The sequence below is a fragment of the Porcisia hertigi genome, chromosome 15 (assembly GCF_017918235.1).
Source record: "Porcisia hertigi strain C119 chromosome 15, whole genome shotgun sequence".
Taxonomy (NCBI): domain Eukaryota; phylum Euglenozoa; class Kinetoplastea; order Trypanosomatida; family Trypanosomatidae; genus Porcisia; species Porcisia hertigi.
This window is the reverse complement of record NC_090574.1, coordinates 123,123-145,776: the sequence shown is the minus strand read 5'-3', so window position 1 is coordinate 145,776 and position 22,654 is coordinate 123,123. Positions and strand designations below refer to the sequence as shown.

General features: G+C 57.9%; 6 protein-coding genes across 6 annotated transcripts; all 6 read right to left on the bottom strand.

Moving 5' to 3' along the window:
* Window positions 1–39: 39 nt before the first annotated feature.
* JKF63_06077 (uncharacterized protein) lies at window positions 40–1,974 on the bottom strand (the record flags this gene model as incomplete). Its single annotated transcript, XM_067902029.1, has 1 exon — window positions 40–1,974. The coding sequence occupies one exon, from the start codon at window positions 1,972–1,974 to the stop codon at window positions 40–42; it is 1,935 nt and encodes a 644-aa protein (XP_067758376.1).
* Window positions 1,975–5,117: 3,143 nt separating this feature from the next.
* JKF63_06076 (uncharacterized protein) lies at window positions 5,118–8,306 on the bottom strand (the record flags this gene model as incomplete). The annotated part of the gene is made up of 1 exon (XM_067902028.1): window positions 5,118–8,306. One exon carries the CDS (start codon window positions 8,304–8,306, stop codon window positions 5,118–5,120), a length of 3,189 nt encoding a protein of 1,062 aa, XP_067758375.1.
* A 2,001-nt stretch (window positions 8,307–10,307) lies between these two features.
* JKF63_06075 (uncharacterized protein) lies at window positions 10,308–12,365 on the bottom strand (the record flags this gene model as incomplete). Its single annotated transcript, XM_067902027.1, has 1 exon — window positions 10,308–12,365. One exon carries the CDS (start codon window positions 12,363–12,365, stop codon window positions 10,308–10,310), a length of 2,058 nt encoding a protein of 685 aa, XP_067758374.1.
* Window positions 12,366–14,298: 1,933 nt separating this feature from the next.
* Window positions 14,299–16,209, bottom strand: JKF63_06074 (uncharacterized protein; the record flags this gene model as incomplete). The annotated part of the gene is made up of 1 exon (XM_067902026.1): window positions 14,299–16,209. The coding sequence occupies one exon, from the start codon at window positions 16,207–16,209 to the stop codon at window positions 14,299–14,301; it is 1,911 nt and encodes a 636-aa protein (XP_067758373.1).
* Window positions 16,210–18,049: 1,840 nt separating this feature from the next.
* Window positions 18,050–18,487, bottom strand: JKF63_06073 (uncharacterized protein; the record flags this gene model as incomplete). Its single annotated transcript, XM_067902025.1, has 1 exon — window positions 18,050–18,487. One exon carries the CDS (start codon window positions 18,485–18,487, stop codon window positions 18,050–18,052), a length of 438 nt encoding a protein of 145 aa, XP_067758372.1.
* A 700-nt stretch (window positions 18,488–19,187) lies between these two features.
* JKF63_06072 (uncharacterized protein) lies at window positions 19,188–21,584 on the bottom strand (the record flags this gene model as incomplete). Its single annotated transcript, XM_067902024.1, has 1 exon — window positions 19,188–21,584. The coding sequence occupies one exon, from the start codon at window positions 21,582–21,584 to the stop codon at window positions 19,188–19,190; it is 2,397 nt and encodes a 798-aa protein (XP_067758371.1).
* Between the last annotated feature and the right edge of the window lie 1,070 nt (window positions 21,585–22,654).

Sequence of the window (22,654 nt, the reverse complement as noted above, 5' to 3'; positions counted from 1 at the left end):
GTGCCCGAGACGCACACATACACATTGCTGGCATCATCATCACTGCGCCTCCGCGCTGCGCCGTTGCACTTGCAGCACCAGACGCATGTGCTCTTCCTTGGCCAACTCCGTTTTGCGGCGCAGGTACAGCACGACGCCTTCCATGAGCACCAAGGCAGCGCACGCGGCTGCGAAAACGCCGAGGAGACTTTTGCGTGGTACGCAGTTGAACTTGTCTGCATCCAGGGAATAGAGAAACACGCGTCTACACATCAACGAGACGCACCGGTTAAGCGACGGGTAGAACGTCTGATGCTCGACACACGTGGTGCTTGCGACGCACAAGGCCCCCCCAGTCGCATTCACATCCGCGGCAACCGCCGTCCCGCGCGGCACCGCTAGGTAGAGCAGCGGTAGGTTGGAACCAACATTTGAGGCACCGATGATCCACTGGGGGACACTTGCGCTCCGTGTCACCGCGACGGTGGCCCCACGCAGCTGCTGCATTCCCACAACGATGACAGGCTCACGCATGTTGACTATGGAGTCTCTGTGGCGCGCAAACTCATCGGCGAGCGACCCTGTAGAGTAGAAACGAAGTGCGGTTCCTTCTGGATTCATGCAGGAGCTGAGCGACACGGCGATGCCGCACGTGTTGCTTGTTTCCGCTGTGCTGATGATGGACTCACTGCGCACCGAGAGTACTAGCGGAGGCAAGGTCGGGAGCGCCGAAGGATCGAACAAGCACTCGAAGTACTCGCCGGTGCGGTAGGCGGTGGCGAATCTCGCGTTTGAGCGCCAGGTGCACTGCTTCTTCGTGCGCAGGAGGCTGTGCTCCGCGTCTGGGTAGTCAGGGGCGGTGCCCGGTGTAGAAGTAAGCCACGACGCGATCCCCACGATTAACTCCTTTGGAAAAGAAAGCTGCTCGACGCCCTCTGCTGTCGACAGTACTGCGGTGTAGCCGCGCATGAGAAGCGTGACGTCATGCACATCGATGCGATCGCTGATATCAACGCCGCAGATGGACGCGTTCACGGAGAAGACAGCACCGCCGTCACCTCCCCTCGAGCGAGTGCTGCCAGCGTAGAGGAATGACGGGAGTTGACGCACTAGGCAGAAGTCCATTTCCTTCGACCTATCCGGAGCGGCATGCAAGGGATTAGCGGCCCCCGCCCCCGCGAAGACGGCGCTCGGTGCCTCCCCTGTCGTGGAGGGAGACGACTTCGACGAAGAGGGTGCTCCGCTCTTGGCGCCGCTCCGGCGGCTCCCGTGGAGAGAATAGCGTGCATTCTCACGATCCACAAAGGCGCTGTACAGCGCTGCTGCTTCTTCGTTCAAGGCGATCAGGGGCAATGTGGCAGACTGAACAATAAGACCGCGCGTCATGTAAAGCACAAACGTGCTGTTCGTCGAGCCACAGCATGGCGTGGCAACGCCAAGGCCACCAACAGCGGGAAGCGGCGCCGCGTAGGTCCCGGTTGTGGAGTTGGTGAGTCCCTCGCTAGTTGTCCGTCCAACAAGAGTGTCCTCCATGTCGCACGAATATGTGAGGCAGTCCCATGAGAGCGCGCGGCTGCTGACCATCGACGCGTCGCGCCGCTGGAGGCCAGGCGGCGCCAGAGTACTCCAACACACTGACTGATTGATCAGAGTGCCCTGGTGTGAGGCGCACCACCCCTGCAGAACGGTATCACCGTCGGCAGCGCCTGTGGGTCTCGCTTCCGTGCCGCCGCCGACAGCGCAGAGAACGTACGCGTCGCTGCAAAGTGGATTCCCACTGCCCAATGCAATCACGCGGCTGGTGAGCTGCCCCGCCTCGTAGACGGCCCGCACCGCCGTCCCGCTTGTACGAAAGGCATTCGGCACATTCTCGAACGCGTCACTAATGGCGCTGACGCAGAGGGTGCTCAAGCACACAAGGCCCACAAAAGCCGCTAGCAGAGTCAACGCGCGTCGGCGATATTGACGTGGGATAATCGAGAGGTCGTGCACCATGCCGGTCGGGGTCGTGACGAGTCGTCTCCGCAGCCGGGGAAGACACGGCGAGAAGCCCCCTCGCGTCATTACTCATCCCATAAGGATGCACGGGCGATGGTATGTAAATAAATATATACTTTCACTAGGCAAACCACTGGTGCCACTTCAGCAATTCCGAGGGGAATGGGGGGGGGGGAGGCTTGAGGATTCCAATGAGATCAAAAAGAAAAGGGAGGGGAGGGGAGGAGGATAAAAAAACGCATGAGCAGTGGTTGAAGGCAGCATTCGCTATCAACACAAACCGAACGTCGCTGTGTGCCAGGCGGGGGAAGAGGGAGTGGGAGGTGTGTGTGTGTGTGTGTGTGGGACAACTCACCATGGCGGCAAAAGGCCAGGGACGTACCAAACGGCTGACGCAAACATCGCCGGGGCACGGAAAGCGCTATCGTCCAACATCAAAGGGAAGACCACACTGCTTCGACTTGCGCGCGCATGAACGCTTGTGTTCGTGTGTTTGGGCGTGCGTGCTACTGCGATGTGTGTGCGTGTGTGGGGCGGGGGGGGGGGGGGGGCTTAGCGTTAGACGCCCAGCGACGCAATCTGCCGTAGCGTCTGCTTTATCCTATCCAGCTCCTCCTGCAGCTGAGCCAGGTATTTTGCCCGTCTCTCTACTACCGCATTCTGGTGTGCGAGCTGATTTTTTTTCACCCGGCACATCAAGTTTTGCGCGTTCACGTCGACGAGCGCAGGCCGAAGTCCCCCAGCGCTCACATCGCCGTTCGCTGGGGCGTGCGTGAGTGCCGTGGAGGGGGTTGGATAGCGGTTGACTCTGGGGCCCCCGCTCTTGGTGTCGCGGCCACTGCTCGCTGATGTCTGATAGGGGATTTTTGACGTCTGCCATGGTAAGCAACGCTGCTGGCGCCCACGTGCCGCGACGATCCCCCCGTCAGTCGATAAGTGGGGTAGATGAGAAGCGCCGTCGACTCTGCGCAGTGCAACCCACAGAATGCACTTCAGTCACGACTCCTCCCCTTGCGCCTCTCTCTCTCTCCAACAAAGCAGCGGTGCGACGGATATTTCTACTGCGACTGCCGTTGGGCGCGTGGGGTCTGCGCAACGACGGAATCGGCTCGGTAACTCGCAGCCCCAAATGAGACTCAAGTGGCACTGTAGGTTGACCTGTCCAACAACGATGTGCTGTGCAGCCGCTACGACGCAACTCTGCGTCCCGGCGGCGCCGTTGCACCTTCTCCAGCCGCGCGAGACCCGGGCTGTTAGCGCGGCCATCGCTCGAGAGGGTCCCCCCCCCCCGCATTTGTGATATCCCCCGCCTCCTTCTCCGAGGGTCCGATATATCTGACCTGAAAGTGCACTTGATCAGTGTCGCATCCTCCTCCTCGCGTCGCCTTGCCCACGCCTGCGACTTCACGTATGTGGCGTCCGGTGTCAACGATAAGCGGAACCGCCCCGCGTAGCGCGGCCGTTCATCGATACGATAACCCATGTCATCAAGTCCACTAGGAGACGTTCTTCGACGAGCGGACGGCGTCGGCGCCAAAGTACTGGACGTGCTGCACAGTTATAGCGATGGCGGAGCGTCGCTGCTGCTACGGCGTCGGCGACGAGGACGACGGCGTACTGACGTGAGCTCTATGGTCATATTGAGTCGGCCCCTCCAGACCGTCCCCATACGCTGCGATGGCTTGAGCGACAGCGGCTGCTGCCGACGACGTCGCCGACGCGCATGCATCTGGGTTTGTATCACTGTTCGTGTAATAGGAGCTATCTTGGCGTTTCATTTCGGAGTCTACAGGGATGGTGTCATTGAAGTCACTACCATCACGTCCCCCGTTTGAGGTGGATGCTTAGCATGATCTTGTTGGAGTCCTCTCTGCGCTGGTGCCTCGCCAGGAACTCCTCCACATCGCCGGGCATCGTGGACACACCACAAAACGTTTTCCAAGACGAAAATGGGGTTGTAAAGGAGTCTCGAGTAGGCGTAGTGGTGCGTCTGGCTGCTGATTAGAGCATGAGCCTCTTACCAGGCAGTGCCACAAGGGGGGGGGAGGGGGGGGGCACTCCCAGGATTCGGCATGTACGGACGTGGGGTACTTCCGTATCCCTCGGAGCGTGAGGGTGCAGATGCAGTGGGAGAGATCGGATTAGCCCTGACGGCTTTCGCTCACAGTGGCAGCGCCGACCCGCTAAAAAAAAAAAAAAAGCAGCGAGCAAAACAAATATGAGGCGAGAGGGGTTGAGGGGGAGAAGGAGAGAGAAAAAAAAAGAGGTGGAAAAAAAAAGAGGAGGTGTGTGTGTGTGTGTGCAGAGCTCACGGGCTCTCCTTTATGAGTACGTCCTCCCTGTGCACGGTGAAGACGAATACGCATTCGTTGAGTGTGAGAATGGAATGCAGGCTAGAAGGCGACGTTGCGGCAAACGCTTCTCTCCCCACTGATCCATACCCGCCCCCGCTCTGCCTCCCTCCGGCTACTGCGGCTGCCGCCACCGCCGCGCGTCGAACGGATCCTCTTTTCTATATTCAGCAATCACCGCGTCACAGTGCCTCCCCCACACGAGAGAGCCATCTACGCAGGTGCTGCTGCGACGATGATTTATCATTCTCTTTGACGGTTCTGCTGTTTGCACGTCTGACTTCACATCCGCCGCTTCACCTTTGCCGCTCCTCCCCCCCCCTTTGCCAGAAAAGGAACGCGGAGGAGGAGGAGGAGGTCGGGGAACGGCGGGCGAAAAAAAAAAGACGACCACGGCTTTGTTGTTGTGTTTGCCCCTTCCCCTCTTTTCTTCCTCGCATTGACACATACACAAAAAGGCGTACACCAGGGGACAAACACACACACACACACACTCGCAGCCAACCAACAACTGCAGAGCTACTCCCCCCCTCCTCCCCTCTTCCCCCTCCCCTCCCCTGCCTCGAGGCAGGGGTGCATGCAAAAACGTCACACGAGCACATCCGTTTGCGCGTGTGCAGGTACCCCCCTCCCCACCCACACCACCCCGCCCCCTTTTTCCACCCAGCTGTGTGAAATGGGTGAGAACATCGAAGTAGCCGTTGTGTGTGTGTGTGTGTGGGGGAAGAGGGGGAAGAGGGGGAGGGGAGGGGGGATGAAGGAGGACGCGAGGAGAAACTGCCGCGTCGTTTAGAAGGGGCAGATCAGTGTGCACAGTCGCAGCGGCAGCGAACGTTCTTCGTGCGGCACAGCAAGCGGCAATACAGCGTCAGGCATCACCATCATCCCCGGCACATTCACCCACATGGATGAATTCCTTTTTGCCTCCACAACGGGCGAGGTCTGCACTGAGGGGCTGATGGTCCCATCAACACCCCTCTCGAGGCCCTGCCTGCGACACACCGGCGACGCTGTAGTGTTGCTGCGTCCGGAGTTGACCACCGACTCGTAGTCGCAGAGGAAGTCAACGCAGGAGCTGCGGCTCGCTGCGATGCACTCATCGACGAAGGCGTCCAAATGTCGGCCGCCAGAAATCACGATGAAGCAAAGATCCACCGGTCGCTGAATGTAGTCCTCGCGTGCAGGGGGAATGATAGGGCGAATGTTCGTCGGTGTCATCACCGAAACAGCCGGGGGCACCACCGCATGCGACCGATCCTGTGGTTGCTGCTGTGTCGAGTGCGGCTGTACATCGGTATCGACAAGGTCGTTGTCCAACATCTTTTCCTGGTTGTCAGACGAACTCGCTGCCGCGTCCAATGCCCCATCGCCAACAATCGCGGAGGTCACCTCTACAGCGGGCTGTGACCACGACCGAGCCAATAGAGGCGGGAACACACCAGCCGCTGTGGTCGTGCTGCTGATCTTCTCTTCACCCGCTGCGGCAGCCATAGGCCTCGGAAAGAATCGACGACTGCGCTGTGCGTGGCGCCGTGCCTCCTCGTTGCGTACATTACGCCGCAGTGTATAGCGCGCCTGTGCCGCTCGCAGCATCCCGACCAGTGACGAGCTCTCGCCAAGAGGGGCACACTTGTCCGCATCGCCATGCATGAAGAACATGCGCTGTGGGAGGAAGTCAAATATGTTGTCCGGCAGCACCTCGCCAGTGTCACCGCCGCGGCGGTCGTCGAAGTATGCGTGAATGGAGTAACGCGCCATCTGCGCCTTGCCACCAGCGATCTGGTACAGCACCGGCTTGCTGAGACCCCGGGCCTGGAAGTGGTCCACCAGACCCTCAATGTTGTACATCCCGCTGAGGCCAACGTAGCGGTGGATGGATTCGCGCGGGTTGTAGCGGGGGACGTTGTAGGCAACGTCTGACGGTGGCGGAACGCCTTGGTGAATGCCTTGCTGGGCGTTGTACTGGTACGCGGAGAGCTGGGCCTGTGACAGCAGCGACATCATCGTCAGGTGCGCGCCGGCAGACTGCCCAATCAGCGTCACGTTGCTCAAGTCACCGTTGTAACGCTCTGCGTTGTTCAACACCCATGCGATGGCGTCTGATATGTCCAGCGTCATGCCCTCCATTGTCGTCTGCGGGAAATTTCGGTAGTCTGGGCAGAAGACGATGTAGCCGCGTGCAGCGAAGAGACGCGCCATCATGGTGCTCCACAGATGGCTGCCAATAATCCACACCGCCCCTGAGACGTCGATTATAATGGGAAAGCGCTTGCGACGCAGTTGCGTGTTCTGGCAAGCGTACTTGAGTGTCTTCATGAGGGCGTCCAGTGGCGTCGGTAAGACGATGTCGACGGTGGCGCGGTTGTGCAGGTTCAACCGATCTTCCTCGTCCTCTTTATCGAGACCAGCGAAGAGGTTTTCGGTGGAGAAGGCCTCGCAGACGTGCGGCATGCTTAGCGTTCGCGCCAGCGGCTCACGCGCAGCGGGCCCGCAGTGTTTCTGCGGAGGTGCCTCACTTTGCCGCCGTGGCCGCCTCGGAGCCGCACTGCTGGGCTGTCGGCGCGCACATGGCCTTGACGCTTGGTCGCGCTGTGAGGGTTCCACTGACATCTCCGACACCTCCTCCAAGTTAGAAAGCACATCCCGCAGTATCGGATCGCTCGAGGCGTTCGCCATAGGCAGCGTCTCATAGTACACAGGGCGGCCTGCGAACACCCGCGTGCACTCCTGACTGCCATTGAGGTTGCGTCCGCCCGTTTGCTTTTCTGGGCTGTCCCCTGGCACTGCTCGCAAGGCGGGAGGATCGTTTCGAGATGGATCACACCAAGGCGTTTGAGGGTGGACCGCCGCTGAGGTGCTAGACGACGAGCTGCCGTGCGCTCGTTTGCCATTCATGGCAACCATGAAGGGACCGCTGTGGACCTGCTGCTGCTTCTCAGTACCCTCAAGTTCATGTGAAGAGAGCGCAGTGGCTTCTTCGATCGTGCACAAATGAGAATGGGATTCATGGCGCCTCTGGAGCGGCGAGCTACGCGTGAGCGATTCACAATATGGACTTGTGTGGCGCATGGCGATGTGCGTCGGTTGCTCAACCGCTGTCACGTCAGGCGAGTTCCTCGTCAAGTCCTCCGTGCCATCGCAGCGTGACTCGGTCGGCGCAGAACGCAATGGTGGTGGTGGTGGGCCGCGGCGGTGGGGGCAGCAGCTCTGCAAAGGCGAGGTTACGACACCGATATTGTCGTAGGCGTCAGGGTAGAACCCCAATGCCTTGTTGCTGAGGCCAAGCGTAGCGCGTTGAGCGTACACGCCGCGAGAGGCTTCCCTGCACCCCCGAGGAGAGCGGCGGGAAGAGGGGTGCCACTGGAAGAGAGCATGATCATCGACTTCGCCGTCGACAGCATGGGTCAGGCGATGGCAGACGCCAGCGCGGTGCGGGCGCCTGCCCACATAAGACGCCTCCTCCTCGCCCTTCATGTGTGCGGTGGACGACGGCGCCAGGGATGCAGCGAGGCGGCGATGTGGCGCCGATGAGAGACCGCAAGCGGGTCTCTGTCGCGACTGAGTGTCATTGGAGTCTTTTACGGCTCCATCTTGTAGCCTAGTTGCAGCCAAAGTCGCGGGACGACGCGGGCGACGTGCCGCTGCAGCGACAGCGGCTGTAGACGGTAGTGGCAGCGTGGCTTGCGCAGAGTATCTGGACGGCATTGCACCGAAGTCCACCATGCCTTCCGCCTCCAGCATACGCAACATGTTTCGCCGCTTTGTCGTCTCGGAGAGGCGGTATGACACGCGATGGATGATGTTGGGTGAGGTCAGGTACCACCACCAGTGCGGCACGAAGCAAACCGCAGCACAGGCGCCGTAGAGGAAAAGACGAAGCATCTGCGCCACCCACACCACCCCTGTGCTGAGCGCGTATAAGAGCTGCAGGGCGCTGGTGAGCATCCACACCAGCTGCCGGATGGCGTACGGCAGCATCTGTAGCGCAGGCTCAGCAAGTTAGAGTTGCGCGTGTGTGTGTATGTGTGTTTGGGTGGGGTGGCTGGCCACTGGCGCAGCCACGTGAAGAGAGATTCTTTTTTAAAGCGAAGCAGAGAAAACAGATGAGGGAGGGAGGGGGGGGGGCCGCCAGCAAGTTCAGGCCGGAAAGAAAAAGGTGGGCGCTACTTGCAAGGGAAGGGGGTGAACACACGCACACACACACACACACACAGACAGGTGCACACGAAACACAACACCTGAAAGCTGTTGAAGGGAGAAACCCTAAAAACAAAGTGAAAGTCTCCCTCCGTGTGTGTGTGTGTGTGTGTGCGTGCGTGTCAGAGACGGTGTGAGCACAAACACCTTCGATATATATATATAAACACGTGAAAAGGGGGGGGAAGCAAAAGAGAAATATAAAGTGTCTTCTCTCCTCTTCACCGTTGGGTTCCGTGAAAAGCGCACATCACATTAAACACACATGGAAAGAGAGAAGGAGAAAGTAGTGACGAAAAATAGAGGCGGCAAATGCCTGCTTTTAATGATATGGAAGGAAGGGGGTGGTGGGTGGGTGGGTGGGGGGGCAGAAGCGTCAGCGATCGTGAGTGTACCGACACGTGCAGCTAATGGCAATGACGATCTATCTTGAAGGATGCACAAAAAATCTTACGAAGATGATTAGTGGCAGCGAGGAGAGAAGAAAAAGGGGGGTACAAGGGGCGTTGTGTGGTGTGGTGTGGTGGAGAGCCTAGTGGGAAGGAATGATTGATATGAGTAGTAAAAACAGATGATAATATGCCTTGGTTTTCTTCTTTCGAAGAATTCCTTATCTGAGGATATTTGGAGTGCGTGTGTGGAGTTGTAGTGGTGGCCCGTCGTGGTGGTTAGTGGACGTTGGTGAGAAGGAGCGATCCGGGGCGTTGGCAGGAGAATGAGGGAGCATGGGGAGGGGAGGGTGTGACGTTACGGCACAAGAACGTCACTGTCCTCAGCATTGCGCCAGTGTAATAGAATCAAGACGCCAACTGACACACGTGAGAATGGTAGAAAAACAGTGTGTGCGTGGGTGGTGGTGATGGGGGGAAGGGGAATGGGGGAGGGGGAGGGAGGGGAAGGGGAAGGGGAGGGGGGGGCGCGAAATCGAAGCTACGTGGTAACCGTTCATGGCTATTGTACGTGTGTTCGTCTGCCAATGTGGGTGAACTCACAGTGCCCCCCCCCCGAAATCCCGGTATCTCATCACACCGAGGCTGTGCACGCATACAAACACGCACACTAGTCCCCTGCTTCGCCCCCCCCCCTCCCTCCCTCTCCCTCTTCCCCGAATTACATCCTCGGTTCATACACCCTGAAAGACGCGAGGCACGCAGAGGACCGATGAGCGGTGAAGCAAAAAAAAAACGTTTCCCACATGAGAGTCACCCCAAAATGCGCATCGCCCCTCAAACCCTGGAGAAAAAAACTGAAAAAAAAAGTTTGTTCGAATAAAAAGCGTAAAAAAAGGGGGAAGGGAAGGAGTGGGAAGCGGAATACCGGAAATGGGGAGAGGGGGCAGATCGCATATATACAACACTTGGACTACGTACCCGAGTGTGTGACCTTTCCAAACGTTCTCAGCACCCCTCCCTCCCTCCCCCCCCGTCTTCGATCTTAACAGAGAGAGTTGGGAAGAAAGACGAGCGGACGAGCAAAGGGAATGGGCGTGCCCTCCTCCAGATGATGTGAATGCGCAGCAAGAGCACCAAAAAACAGGAGATGTGTGTGTGTGTGTGTGTGTGTGTGTGTGTGTGTGTGTGTGTGTGAAAGCCTTTGACCTCGCCGGCTGTCTGGCGGGCGAGGGCGCCCCCCCCCCCCTCCCCCCCCCACACACACACACTTACACACACAGAAATGCATAGTGACAGGCTATCATACGCACTAATTCAAATCCCTCTCTCTCTTTCTCATCGAGACAAAAAAAGGGGAGGGGGGGGAGGGAGAACGAAACGGTTTCATACCTCAGAAAGGGCAAATATAACTTGCCAGACGCATCAGCCGGGGGCGAGTGGAGGAGGGGCAGGGGGAGAGAAGGATGCCATCAGGCCGAATGGGGCAAAAAGACGGGAGTATATGTAGCGGATCCGGCGAGACACCGCCTGCCGCACTACTCGTGCCTGTGCTTGACGTTCGGGAATGCGCCAAATCCGTCATGACTGCCTGGCCATCCTTGTTGGTCGACACTGGCGCCTGTGTGCGCCCTTGCAGCTGCGCTTGCCGGCGTTCGTCGTCGTCGATGTCGTAGTACAGCAAGAACTCCACGATGTGGCTGTTTCCGCAGAGTGGCTCCTCAATTATGGCATCTGTGTGCGTAGCGCCCGGAACGAGGATAAATTCGATTGTCGCGGGCTTGGGGAGTGTTACAGCCGCTTCTGGGTTGTTGCGAATGAGTCTAACGATCGCGTCTCTCTGCGCGTTACGCATCAGATACACGATGCTCGCACTCTCTGTGGCTGGTGCACTCTTGTCCGCATCGCCATGCATGAAGAACATGCGCTGTGGGAGGAAGTCAAATATGTTGTCCGGCAGCACCTCGCCAGTGTCACCGCTGAGGCGGTCGTCGAAGTAGGCGCTGAGCGTGTAGCGTGTCATCTGCTCCTTGCCACCAGCGATCTGGTACAGCACACCACGATATAGCCCACGTTTGTCAAAGTGTTTCACGAGGTGGGCGACGTTGAAGATCCCGCTGAGGCCAACGTAGCGGTGGATGGATTCGCGCGGGTTGTAGCGGGGAACGTTGTAGGCAACGTCTGACGGTGGCGGAACGCCCTGGTGAATGCCTTGCTCGGCGTTGTACTGGTACGCGGAGAGCTGGGCCTGTGACAGCAGCGACATCATCGTCAGGTGCGCGCCGGCAGACTGCCCAATCAGCGTCACGTTGCTCAAGTCACCGTTGTAACGCTCTGCGTTGTTCAACACCCATGCGATGGCGTCTGATATGTCCAGCGTCATGCCCTCCATTGTCGTCTGCGGGAAATTTCGGTAGTCTGGGCAGAAGACGACGTAGCCGCGTGCAGCGAAGAGACGCGCGACCAAAAAATTCCACAGGTAACACCCAATAATCCACGCGCCGCCGTTGATGGAGATCAAAATGGGGAAGCGCTTGCGCTGCAGCTTGGGGCAGTAATGAGACTCCCCGTTCATTCGCTTGCCGCCGGATTTCATGTGCGTCGCTTCGCTGGACTTGCGCTCCTGGTCCATAAAGCGAAAGAGAGAGTCCAGAGGGACGGGCAGGTAGATGTCCAGCATGGCGCGGTTGTGCAGGTTCATGCGGTCTTCCACATCCTCATCGTTGTCGGAGTCCGTGAAGCTGTCATGGACCATAGTGGGCGACGAACACCTCGCAAACGAGCTCTGGTGGGCCTCATTTCCCTCCTCCGGCTTCTGTCGCTTCTGACTGCGATGCTCGTACATCCGACGAAGGGCCTCGACCGTGTCGACGAAGGAGTTATTGAAGTTCAACGCAGTCTTGGGCCGAGACGCCGCCGGGGAGCCGTCCTCGTCCGCGATGTTCACTGGCAGCCCGTTGACGAAGGTACCGTCGGCCGGGTTGATCGACGAGGCCCACCGTTCCACCGCGCCCCTGTCTACACCCTCGGGCCCATTCCCCAGGTGCCGTGGCGATGAGCGGACGCCCGTGCCACCGGCATGGCCAATCCCACGACCTGCCTCCGGGTGCGCACCGCGGCGGCTGTTGAAGGGGCGCCAAGAAAAGGAGCCAAGCGACGCCAAAGACGCGGGTCCATCTTGCAACACCTGCTTCGACAGCAGCGCCTCCAAGTTGCGTATCTTTGTCGTGCGCGAGGAGCGGTACGACACACGACGGATAACATTTGGCGTCAAGAGATACCAAACTATGTTCGGCATGAAGTAGACAACATTGAGCATGGAGAAGGTTGCACAGCGCAGCGTCATGAACATCCACTTGATGCCGACACCCATCGCGGCGATGAGCTGTGCGGCATTGCTGATCAGCCACATCACCTGCTGAAAGACATATTCGATAGTTCTCGAGACCATTGCTGCGTGTGGGTGTGGGTGTGGGCGTGTGAAAAAGAAGAGAGATGAGAACAACAACAACAATACATGTAGTGAATAATTTGAGGTCTAAAGGGAGGGAGGGTGAGAGAAAGAGAGAGAGGAGATCTCTGTGTGCGAATGTGCGCGAAGGCGATCGTGAGAAAGCGCGTATGTCCGCGTTGTCCCCACCCCACCCCACCCCCGTGAGTAAGTGGATGTATGAACGTACCTTTACCCACAAAAGCATGCAGATATATACATATATACATATACACACATATATATGTGTGTGTGTGGAGGGAGGGAAAGAAGGAGGGAGGGAGGGAGGGAAGGAAGGAGGGGGGGGAAGGAGGGGAGGGGAGGAGAGAAGGGGTTCCTGTGTGAACCCGCAACGAGCTCACGGGCAACAAAACACACACAAAAAAAGAAAAGAGCAAACAATCAGAAATAATGAGAGGGCGCGGGAGAGGAAGCTGAAGAATAAAAAAAAATCACACACATGCAGGTACACGACACTGCGCGTGATGTACAGCTCGCCTCTGGTACTCTCAGCTGGTGCTCTTGTTCCCCACCACCACCACCACCAACGGAGAACAACTGTGGGGAAAAAGTATGGGAGTGGGTGTGGGTGGCGAAGAAACAGAGAGACACAACACGGCTGATCAGGCAGCAGAGAATTCGTTTGCTGCGTCGTCGTTGTCGTAGCTAGTAATACTAGTGCTAGTATAGGGGTACCCTGGTTGGTATAGAATGACACCATCACCATTCGCTGAGATGCACACGTGTGTGTGTGTGTGCATGGCGAGGATGGGGGGGGCAAGGAAGGTGAAAGAACACGAGTCAAGGGGAAGAGTAATAGGAGGAAAGTCAAACAAAGCGGTGGACCTGTGAAGCAAGTGTGTCGCGGCGTTCGAGCGATTCCAGGCAGTTATTATGGAGAGGGGAGGACGGGGGGGCTAGGGGTGTGGGATAACCTGCTGCAATACAACATCTGTGAATCCCCACCCCTCATGACCCCCGCACGAAGCAGAACCAGTTCCAAATAGTCGAAAACGAGTTACGGGAGAGGAAGCAAGAGAGAGCGCGCGGGCTGTACTTTTGCACCCAGGAACACACACCGCACATCTCCTGAGCTCCCCCTCCCTCTTCTCTCTCTCTCCAGCGCACCTGAGCACGGACATGCACCACCCCTGGTGGGGAGGGAGGGGGGCATCATTGGTTTAGCGTCTGCCATTCCCTCCGCCCCCCCCCCCTCCGGCATTGACATCTCTCTTTTCCTTCCCAATGATCGGGTCCTTCCGTTCATGTATGCCCCCTTCAGTGTTTGCAACATACTTGCGTCAGCGGGCGCTCATATCCTCCATCCTGCTTCGCTCCTCCCCCCCCCCTCTCCCTCCCCTCTCCTTGTCATCCGTTTTGGCTGTGCGGCCGCGTTAGCTCTAGTGGCACAAATACAAACACTGGCATTGAAGGACAGCCTTGGGGGGGGGGGGGGGAGACGCAACTGCTGGGAAGCGAGGAGGAGGGGGTAGACAAGCGGCCTCACATCATGCAGAGAAGGGGAAACATTATCTAACATCGATGCCAGTCAAACAGCAGCAGTACAGAACAGCGGGACGGCAACGGTGGGCACAAGAACAACGAAAGCAGAGAACAGCCATGCCACCAAGCACACCTGTGGCACACCACTGGTATGGGGAGAAGGCAATACCTGGGGTGGAGGTGAGTGGGGGAGGGGAGGGGAGGGGTAGTTGAGAGAGAGCAGCGGTGGTGACGCACGCACGCAGAGTACCGGCTCCGATATCCAACATGGTCGAGCACACGCTGACTTTTCCACCTCTTCCATCGCCTAATTCTACGCATCGATAGCGCCTACGGCGGTCGTCTCGCTGCAGAGCCCCCCCCCCTCTCTTCCCCCACTCCCTTCGACTGTTCACGGCCGCTCCCCCATAGCGCTCGCCCACAGATCGTGGAAGTAGGGGTGGCTGAGCGCGACGCGGAGGCTTAGAGCAAACGGGTTCCCGTGGACGGGTCCAGTCGGCTTGGTCCAGGCAGGAGGCGCTGTGAGTGCGGCGGGAGGGGAGGTGTTGGGTTTGCCCAACGTGCCAGTCTCCGTGCATCCACGAGAACGATTCATATCCGCAGGTGCTCTAGTGGACACCGACTCCGCAGCACTGGGTGAAACTCTGGCGCCCTTCTCTTCGTTCCCCTGTGCGTTCATCCTCGAGGCTCGAATGCGCGCCACCAGTGCGGCAAATGACTCCTCCTCATCTGCCTCTGTGAAGCCGACGCTGTCGGTGCCGCACGTCGCACCACTGGCAACGGCGATGCTACGATGGCTTGCCGCCGCCTGGGCTGGGAAGGTTTTCTGCCGCGGGGAACGAGCCCGAGGAGGGTCGATGATCCTTGCAGGTGTGCCGCAGGGTTCCCGCGAGGTTTCTCTAGAGCCGTCGGTGGCGGCAGTCGGTTCCCAGGCCCACCGCGGCCCGGCAGCAGCAGCAGCAGCCGTAGCCATGTCTGTGCCTGCGGCTGAGTCCACATCACAGCCGCAGCGAGGACAACAGCACCTCGAGCCCTTGTCCATGCCCTCCGCTGCCTGTTGGCCCCCCCTCGACGACGAAGGCAGGTGCTGTGGCTGTTGCAACGAGCGCTCAAACCACATGTGACATGACGAACACACAGCCAACGTCACAGGCGCCCTCATATGCGTCCGCCACTCGAGTGCCGCAGCGCCGCCGTTGCCTCCGTCAGGGTCGTCATCGCCGCTGGGAGGCCACGCCGCGGAGGTCGAGTTCGACTGCGATGGTGCACCCCCGACAATGTTCACTTGTTGACGATGCGTTTGTACAAGCTGACGCAGCGCCTTCGCGTACGTGGCCGCGGAGCTGCGCACCACCACCGTACCCTCAGTGGATAGAGAAGAGGACGCACCAGCTCTCCCACCATGCGAGCGCAGCACCGATCCATTCACTCTGCCCGTCGAGACCGTCGTCGGCAAAGCAGATGCGGGCATGATGGACGCCTGCGAAGCAGGCAGAGAAAGCGTTAGTGGAGTGGAGAGGCGGCTAGGGGCACTGGCGTGAGCCGTAGACAGCCGTGAGGGTGGCGCCGTGTACAGCTCGTGCGAAGCGGCCATACTTCGATCCCTCGCCGCCTCTACGCATCCACCAAAGACCAGACGCAAACCCCGTCGCTCCCCATTGTCCACAGAGGCCGTCATCGCTGCCGTCGAGCTGCAAGGCCATGGCGCCGATGGGTAGCGCCGCGTCCGCCAGGTGGTCGCCAAACCCGTCTCAGCATCTCGCGTCTCCACCTGACGAAGCGCCTCCTCGTGCGAAAAGTCGTAGTCGACCTCCTCCGCAGCGGTGCAAAGCGCCTGGTACATGCGAAGGACCTCGCTAGAGACCGGTGGCGAGTCGGCAGTGCGGTTGAACGACGCGACGGCCTCCCCCCCAGCCGGGCGCATACTCCTGGATGAGGGCGCACCTGCCCCTCCGTCCTCGCCATCACCAGCCGGCTCGAGGTGAAAGTCGCCTTCCAGCCACGCGGACGGGATGCCAGCAATGTTGCCACCCGCTCCGGTTGATGTGGCCAGAGATCCGCAAGATACAGAGTCCATGGTATGCGACGGCTCCCTACGGTCACGTGCACAGATACTAGAGTAAGCAGAGAGAGGCGGTGTAGGTCGTCGCAGTCCCTCCTTGATAAGCGCGCGACGCACATCTTTCGAGCTCAGCCCCGTTCGCGCCTCAGCTCGCAGCCTCTCGACATGCTCATCGAGGGCTCGCAGCGAGGGTTCGATGGGACGTCGGGCAGCGGCCTTTGTGCCGCGGCGCGTGTTCATGAGATCAGCACGTGGTAAGATGGGGAGATGAAAGAGAATATGTATAAGTGTCACAATCCCCCTCGATCACACGATCCACTCCTTTCCCACCGCCGTTTTTTTTTTCTCGGGGTGGAGGAGGGGGAGAAGAGTAAAAAAGGGCAGATGAAAGACAAATGACAAATGAACACACACACACACACACTCCAACGAGCGGGGCGTACCGTGCGGGGTGCTCGCCTTCCCAATCAACGACTACTTCCCTGCCCACTATGAATAACTCGGGTGTGTGCGCGTGTCGTGCCTCATATGAGAAGGCTTTGTTTTTTTAAAAAGTAGGGCATATATGAATATATATATAGATAACAGAAAGGATCAGGGAAGTGAAGCTTAACGATACGAGTCACACTCCAAAGTGCGCGTGTGTGTGTGTGTGTTTTGTCTGCGTGGGCACATCCTTTACAACAAGACTATCGGTAGGCCCCTTATTTTTTTTTTGGCAGCGCTTGTGAGGAGTTATCATCTCTTTCATGCCGTCCCCCCCCCCGTCTTGGAGGAAGAAGTGGACGTGTGACCAGGGCACGTCGCAGCTATAGCCCCGCGACTGCACAGTCTCATTGGGCAAAGATTCTTAGAGAAGCTTCAGTTGACCCTCCCCTTGCGTGAGTGTATGGGGGAAAGGGGTGAGGGCACGGGGAGGGCTGAAGCGCGAGCTTCATCCACATCGGTTTGCTTGCAACGCTTGGACTTCGTTAAGCACATAAAACCAATTCGATCTGAGAATTTTTTTTCTTTCACTCGCTCTCTACAGATACGGAGCGCCCTTTCCACCTTTTTTTTTCTTTTACAAAAACGCTGACACATCACGCTCATCACCACGTCAGCGCTGTCAGCATGAATGACGTGAGGGAGGAACGGGAGGAGGAGCTGGGAGGGAGTGAAAATATGGAGAGAGGGGGGGTGGTGGTGAATAATAATAATTAAAAAAGAACAGGAAAAACACAGCAGCGGGGCGATGATGTTTATACGTACATTTGCCCTTGTTGTGCCTGTGTGATTCTCTTTTTACGAGTATGACACGTGGATCCTAAGTTCACCTTCTATATACATATATATATATATATATGCTTATATATATATCTGCGTGTGCATATGCATATGTGTATATTGCTGCGATGCCTTGATGGCTTTCATTACCTCCCTCTTGACATTGTCCTTTTGGTGTATATACATGTATATATGTCCCCGTCCCCTCCCCCCCCCCCACCACACACACACACCAGATGTGAAAATCATAAAGTGAAAGGGGATAATGCGAGGATGGATGATACAGAGAGGCGAACAGCGCCGACACATGTATATGTATATACACATATATATATATACATATATATACCTATATATACACTCGCAGCGGTATACAACTGTACACAACTCTACAAGAAAACAACAACAAAAGGAAAAAAAAAATGAGGGGCAAAAAAAAAGAGGGGGGCCAAGGGAGGAAGCCCAGAGAGTTCCCTTCCCTCAAATGTGAAGGCAAACCACTACGCAAAACTTGAAAAGAAAAAACAGGGGAAGGAGGGGGGGGGGAGAGAGAACAAGGCGAGAACAAAGCAAGGAAAATGGATGAGCCACTATTTGAGAAGGTGCGAGATGAGAGGGGGGAGGTGACGAAAAGGAGGCGCGAGTCGCCTTGTCCGGTGTGGCACACCCACACAAACACAGGGGCGCGCGCGTGTAATAGAAGCAAATACAAACGTACTGAGAAGAAAAAAAAAGCCCACACAGAGGAACAATGAAGAAAAGAGATCAAGAGAGAGGGGGGTGGGGTGAGGTGGGAGGACGTCGGGCTGTTACCTTACGCTGTGGCTGACTGCATGGGCTGACCTCCGAACCAGATGCTGTAACGCAACTCCGCATCTTTGGGCAGGTATACTACCACCGGGTGGCGGCTTGTGTACGGGAACAGAGTTGGGTTGGCCATGCCCACAAACACGCGAGCTTGATCGGCGTTGCCTTCACTGCCGGTGTCCACATTGGTGGAGGCGAGCTCCTTAGCCAACTTCACACGGAAGAACGGAGCATCCGAACCCTCTACAGTGCACTGCTCAATGGTACCCTCGAGCATCTGACCTGCGGCGTCGCTGGGCGATACTTGTAACATACGCCCAGGGATGAGCTGGATCATGTACTCGTCTCGCTCCGCATCGTCGCCCTTCGGGTCGAGGGGAAATATGATGCGCTTATCGCCCGACTCCGCGTCCGGGTACGGTGCCTCAATCCTGCAGTAGGACATAATACTTAGCGATGCGTTTGGGTGTGTGTGTGTGTACGTGTACGTGTGTGCTGTAAATAAAAAATCTGGAAAGTGGACAGGGGAGTGCGTAGAAAAATAAAGGAGTGGTGGCAGCGCTAACCGACACATACCCACACCCACATATACACGTGGCATGCAGATGTGTGTGTGTGTGTGTGCAGGTGCACCGTCCAAAGGAGTGATGTGTGGCGGAAAGGTGAATAGGAAGAGCAAGTATCGAACAACAAAGAGTAACAAGAAGACCCTGTGCTCTTGGGGGAGGAAGGGGAACGGGGGCACTTCGTTGCGCGCATCTATATCAACCATATTACCTTCTCCTTCCAGCCTACCGGCTAGTCCTGGGGGTGACTAGCGTTCTCGCGTCATGTAGTATGGAGGGATGCGCATACGCAGACACCAACCCATGCCCGCGTGGAGCGAAGCGGAGGAGGGGGGGGGTTGAGATTTTATTAAAGAATTTCACATCATTTGTGGCTTAGGTATTACACGGAGACGGTGAAAAAAAAAAGACTCACCCCCCCCCACACACACACACGTGCACGTACCCAGACACAATGGCTGACACCCTCCTTGTTCAGCGATGTGCAGGCATCGATGATGAAGGTACACGGTGAAGGGAGGGGGCGCGAGAAAAAAAAAGTAATACTCGGTGGAAGTACTCAGACACACCACATACGACCTAGAGCGCGTTACCGTCAGAGGGTCGAGCACCGTCCTCGGGCCGCGGTGGAAATGACTCCTGCGCGTGCTGTCGTCGGCGTATGGACCGCAGTCGCCTCTGCCGCTGCAGTAGAACGTCCGCTCGGTTTTCCAACGCTACAGATTGGGAGGATGCAGAAGAACCACCAGCAGGTGGCGACGACGACGAACGTGCCAACACTTTCGCGTACCGCCGGAGACGTTTCTGGGCCGTCGTAGTGGGTGCCACCAGTGTGTGCAGCGGCGGGCGATCGGCCACGGAAGCGTCCAGGCCATCCTCGGCCCACGCCAGGGCTGCCTTTTCCCTGCTGCTCTCCTCAAACCCGCTGAGCTCCTCTGCACCCACAGCGAGCTGTTCTGCAGCCGAACTGAGCAACATGGTGCCCTCAGAATCGCCTGCATGCGTTGAAGACTGGGACGAACTCGGTGCTGTCTGCTGCACAGCAGGGTCTCCCTCCTCACCTGGCGCAGGGAACGGACCATCACCCACTGCCTCACCTGTACCATCGGCAGAAGAGATGCGCCGCCGTGCGCGTGTAACTCTCCTCTTCCGCCAGCGTGCTGGCCTCGCTAGGGACGCGGACGCCGCCTCCGTGGTTGGTGGTGCTAGTGGGTTCGGTAGTTGCTCAGCCGGCTCCACGTAGTCAAGCAGCCCACTTCGCATGCCGTAGACATAGCCGCTGTACGGCATGTTTGACTTTTGGTTCCACCACTTGAGCGGTCGCGCGCTGGGGGCATCATCGAAGATGTAATGGTCCACGCCCTGGTGGAGGTTGTATTCAAAAAGACTCAGCGGCACCCCTTTCACAAACGGCGAGCCGACGGAGCCGCCAGTGGGGAAGCCGGCAGTCGTCTTCGTGCCGTTCCCGCTGCAGCGCGCATCGGTGTGGATGACGGCCGGGCGGGAGAGCTGAATGCGGAAGGGAAGGTCTGACTCGAGCGGCACGTAGGGTGGCGGGGTACGGGTCACCCAGCTGACCGGGAGGAAGCGCTCCATCCCGGCAAGACGGCGCAGCTCGCCCAATCGTGGGTCCTCAAATGCGGCCGGCGCTGCAGTATCCCCGGCAACCCCCTCCGTCACTGCGGGCCGCAACAACCGATGATGCAGTGCGGTGCGATGGATCAGCTGATGCACAGCATCCAGGGCAGTGAGCACCGGTGCCTCAAACTGGCCCATGTAAAGACGCTCGTTCTGGGCCACCTGCGAGGAGGCAACAAGGGCAACGGCATCGGCCCCACCCTGGCTGCCTATCAGGCGTACGTGCGGCGCGAGCAGCGAGACTTCATACGGACGAAGCCTCCCTACCTCAGCGCAATCGCATAACTGGTAGTCGTAGGAGCCCATCTGACTCTGTAAAGCGCCAATGCGACGCGTACGTTGCCATAGCATCGGCTTACGCTGGAACCAGGTGCCGTAGCCCTCCACAGTGGAGACGGCTACCACGCCGCGGCGCACGTGCGGCTTCTTCAGATTAAAGGACACGCGCAGAGTCTCGTGGTTAATCTCTAGGACCTCCCGCACGTCAACAGGACCGGTGTGGATGATGTGTGTACGCAGCCGTTCTCCTCGAATGCCATACGCGCAGCTCACGTAGGAGGCCTCCACCAACCCACGCATTTGCAACACCGAGTGCTGGGCAAAATTTACGAGATACATGGCGTGACCCTTCTGGACAAGGTGACGCAATGCGTAGTTGGCATGTCGCGACACAAGCTCCAGCATCGTGAACTTATTGTAGTCAATGAAGACGTCGTGGCCGTCTGCGAAGGTACGCTGATCCGCAGAAAGAGGTGAGGAGTGGCTCGCCACGCACTGCTGCTCGTGGGTGCTTGGATTCTTCGGTGTGTCGGTGCTAGCAGCACGCGCCTTGGGCAGCACGTGGACCTCCGGCAGCAGTAGCGGGCGCCACTGCGGGTCGTCAAACTTGTACGTGGCGATGTAGGAGTTGATGCGATTGATGTTGTTGCTGCGGTGGATGGAGGCAACGCAGAGCTCGTCGGCATCTCGGACCCACCGGCGTGGAGCCGGAAGTGTGTGATGGGCGTTGGTGTTGTCGTTGGCGTTGGCGCGCTCTCCTCCAGCGGTGGTGACAGCGGACGGACCCTCCACAAACTGGTCGTTCGCTATCGCTGCAGGGGGCAGTCGAGCCCCGCCATCACCACCTCTGTTGAAGCAGCTCAGTGTATCAGCAAGCGGCCGCGCGGCTGGGACATCGGCAGGGCCAAGGTTCAGTGTAGGGCTGTGGATAAGTGGAGTGGTGGCACCTCGCTGAGCAAGCGCCATGGGGTACGTAAGTAACCGCATGCGCTCTGTGTCTGCAGCAGCACGTGCCGATTGGCGGAGTCGCACCGTGCGCGTCGCTGCTCGTGGTGGCATCTTGCCTCAACGCCGGTGTTCAGACCCCCCGCGGAACCCTGCCCTTGACTCCTCGGCAATGAAAAACAGCAGAACGAGGAAGGGTGAGTATGTGGCGGGGGATGGGGGGGGGGGGAGGTTACGTGGAGCGGAGGGTGCAAAAAAAAAAAAAAGCGTCGCCCTACACGGCGAGAGGAGGAATATAAGATTGAGTGAAGCAACACCCCCTCACGACCCTAATTTTGATAGCGTAACGTGGATATGTGGAGACAAGAGTGTGTGTATGTGTGTTGTGTTGTAATGAATAGAAAAAAGGGGGTGTGTGTGGATATCATCCTCAGAGAAAGCTGCAAGAAGGCTTGCCCACGCGTACCACCCCGCCCAGTGGTGGTGGTGGTGGTGGTGAGAGGCAGAGCCATGTTTCTAACCGCCAGCACACTTCATCCGAATTCGTTCGAAAAAAGAGGGAGACGAACCTCGACGTGATTCAGTCAACTTTGACAGCATCTCCATGGGTCTGTGCTGTGCACCTACGCCGGTAGATGAGTGGAGCTGGAGAAGAAGGAAAGCTTTGCGGGGAGGGGGGGGGGCAGCAGCCGGCTGCCCCTCTCCCCCCCTCGATTTTACACCTCTATAGAGTTAGCCTATATCATACTAGCACCAATGAGGGGGTGGGGGGTGGGAAGCCATCGAGTATGTTGCCCCTCCTCCTGAGAATTTTGATTACATTCGTTACCTTTCCTACTAAGTGCAAACACACACACACACACACACAGCGACGAGACGGGGCGAAAGGGGGTGGGGGGGTCGCCAAAGTAATGAAGACTCCATTGTCTGCCCAAAGAGAGCCATACGTGGTGCTTCAACCCCGTCCTCCCAGCACGACCGCACAAGCCACAGCTCGAACCATCACAACCGCATCTAGGCTCTCTGTCGGCTTCTTGATTCTCTGAGAGTGAACAGACCACAATACAGCTGTTTACCGTACCACGCGTGGGCATCAAGACACACAGGTGTCCACGAAGGAGAGAAAAAAAAAACGAAGCGACTGTCAGGGACCAACCGAGAAGGAGATCACAAGTGTGCGCGCG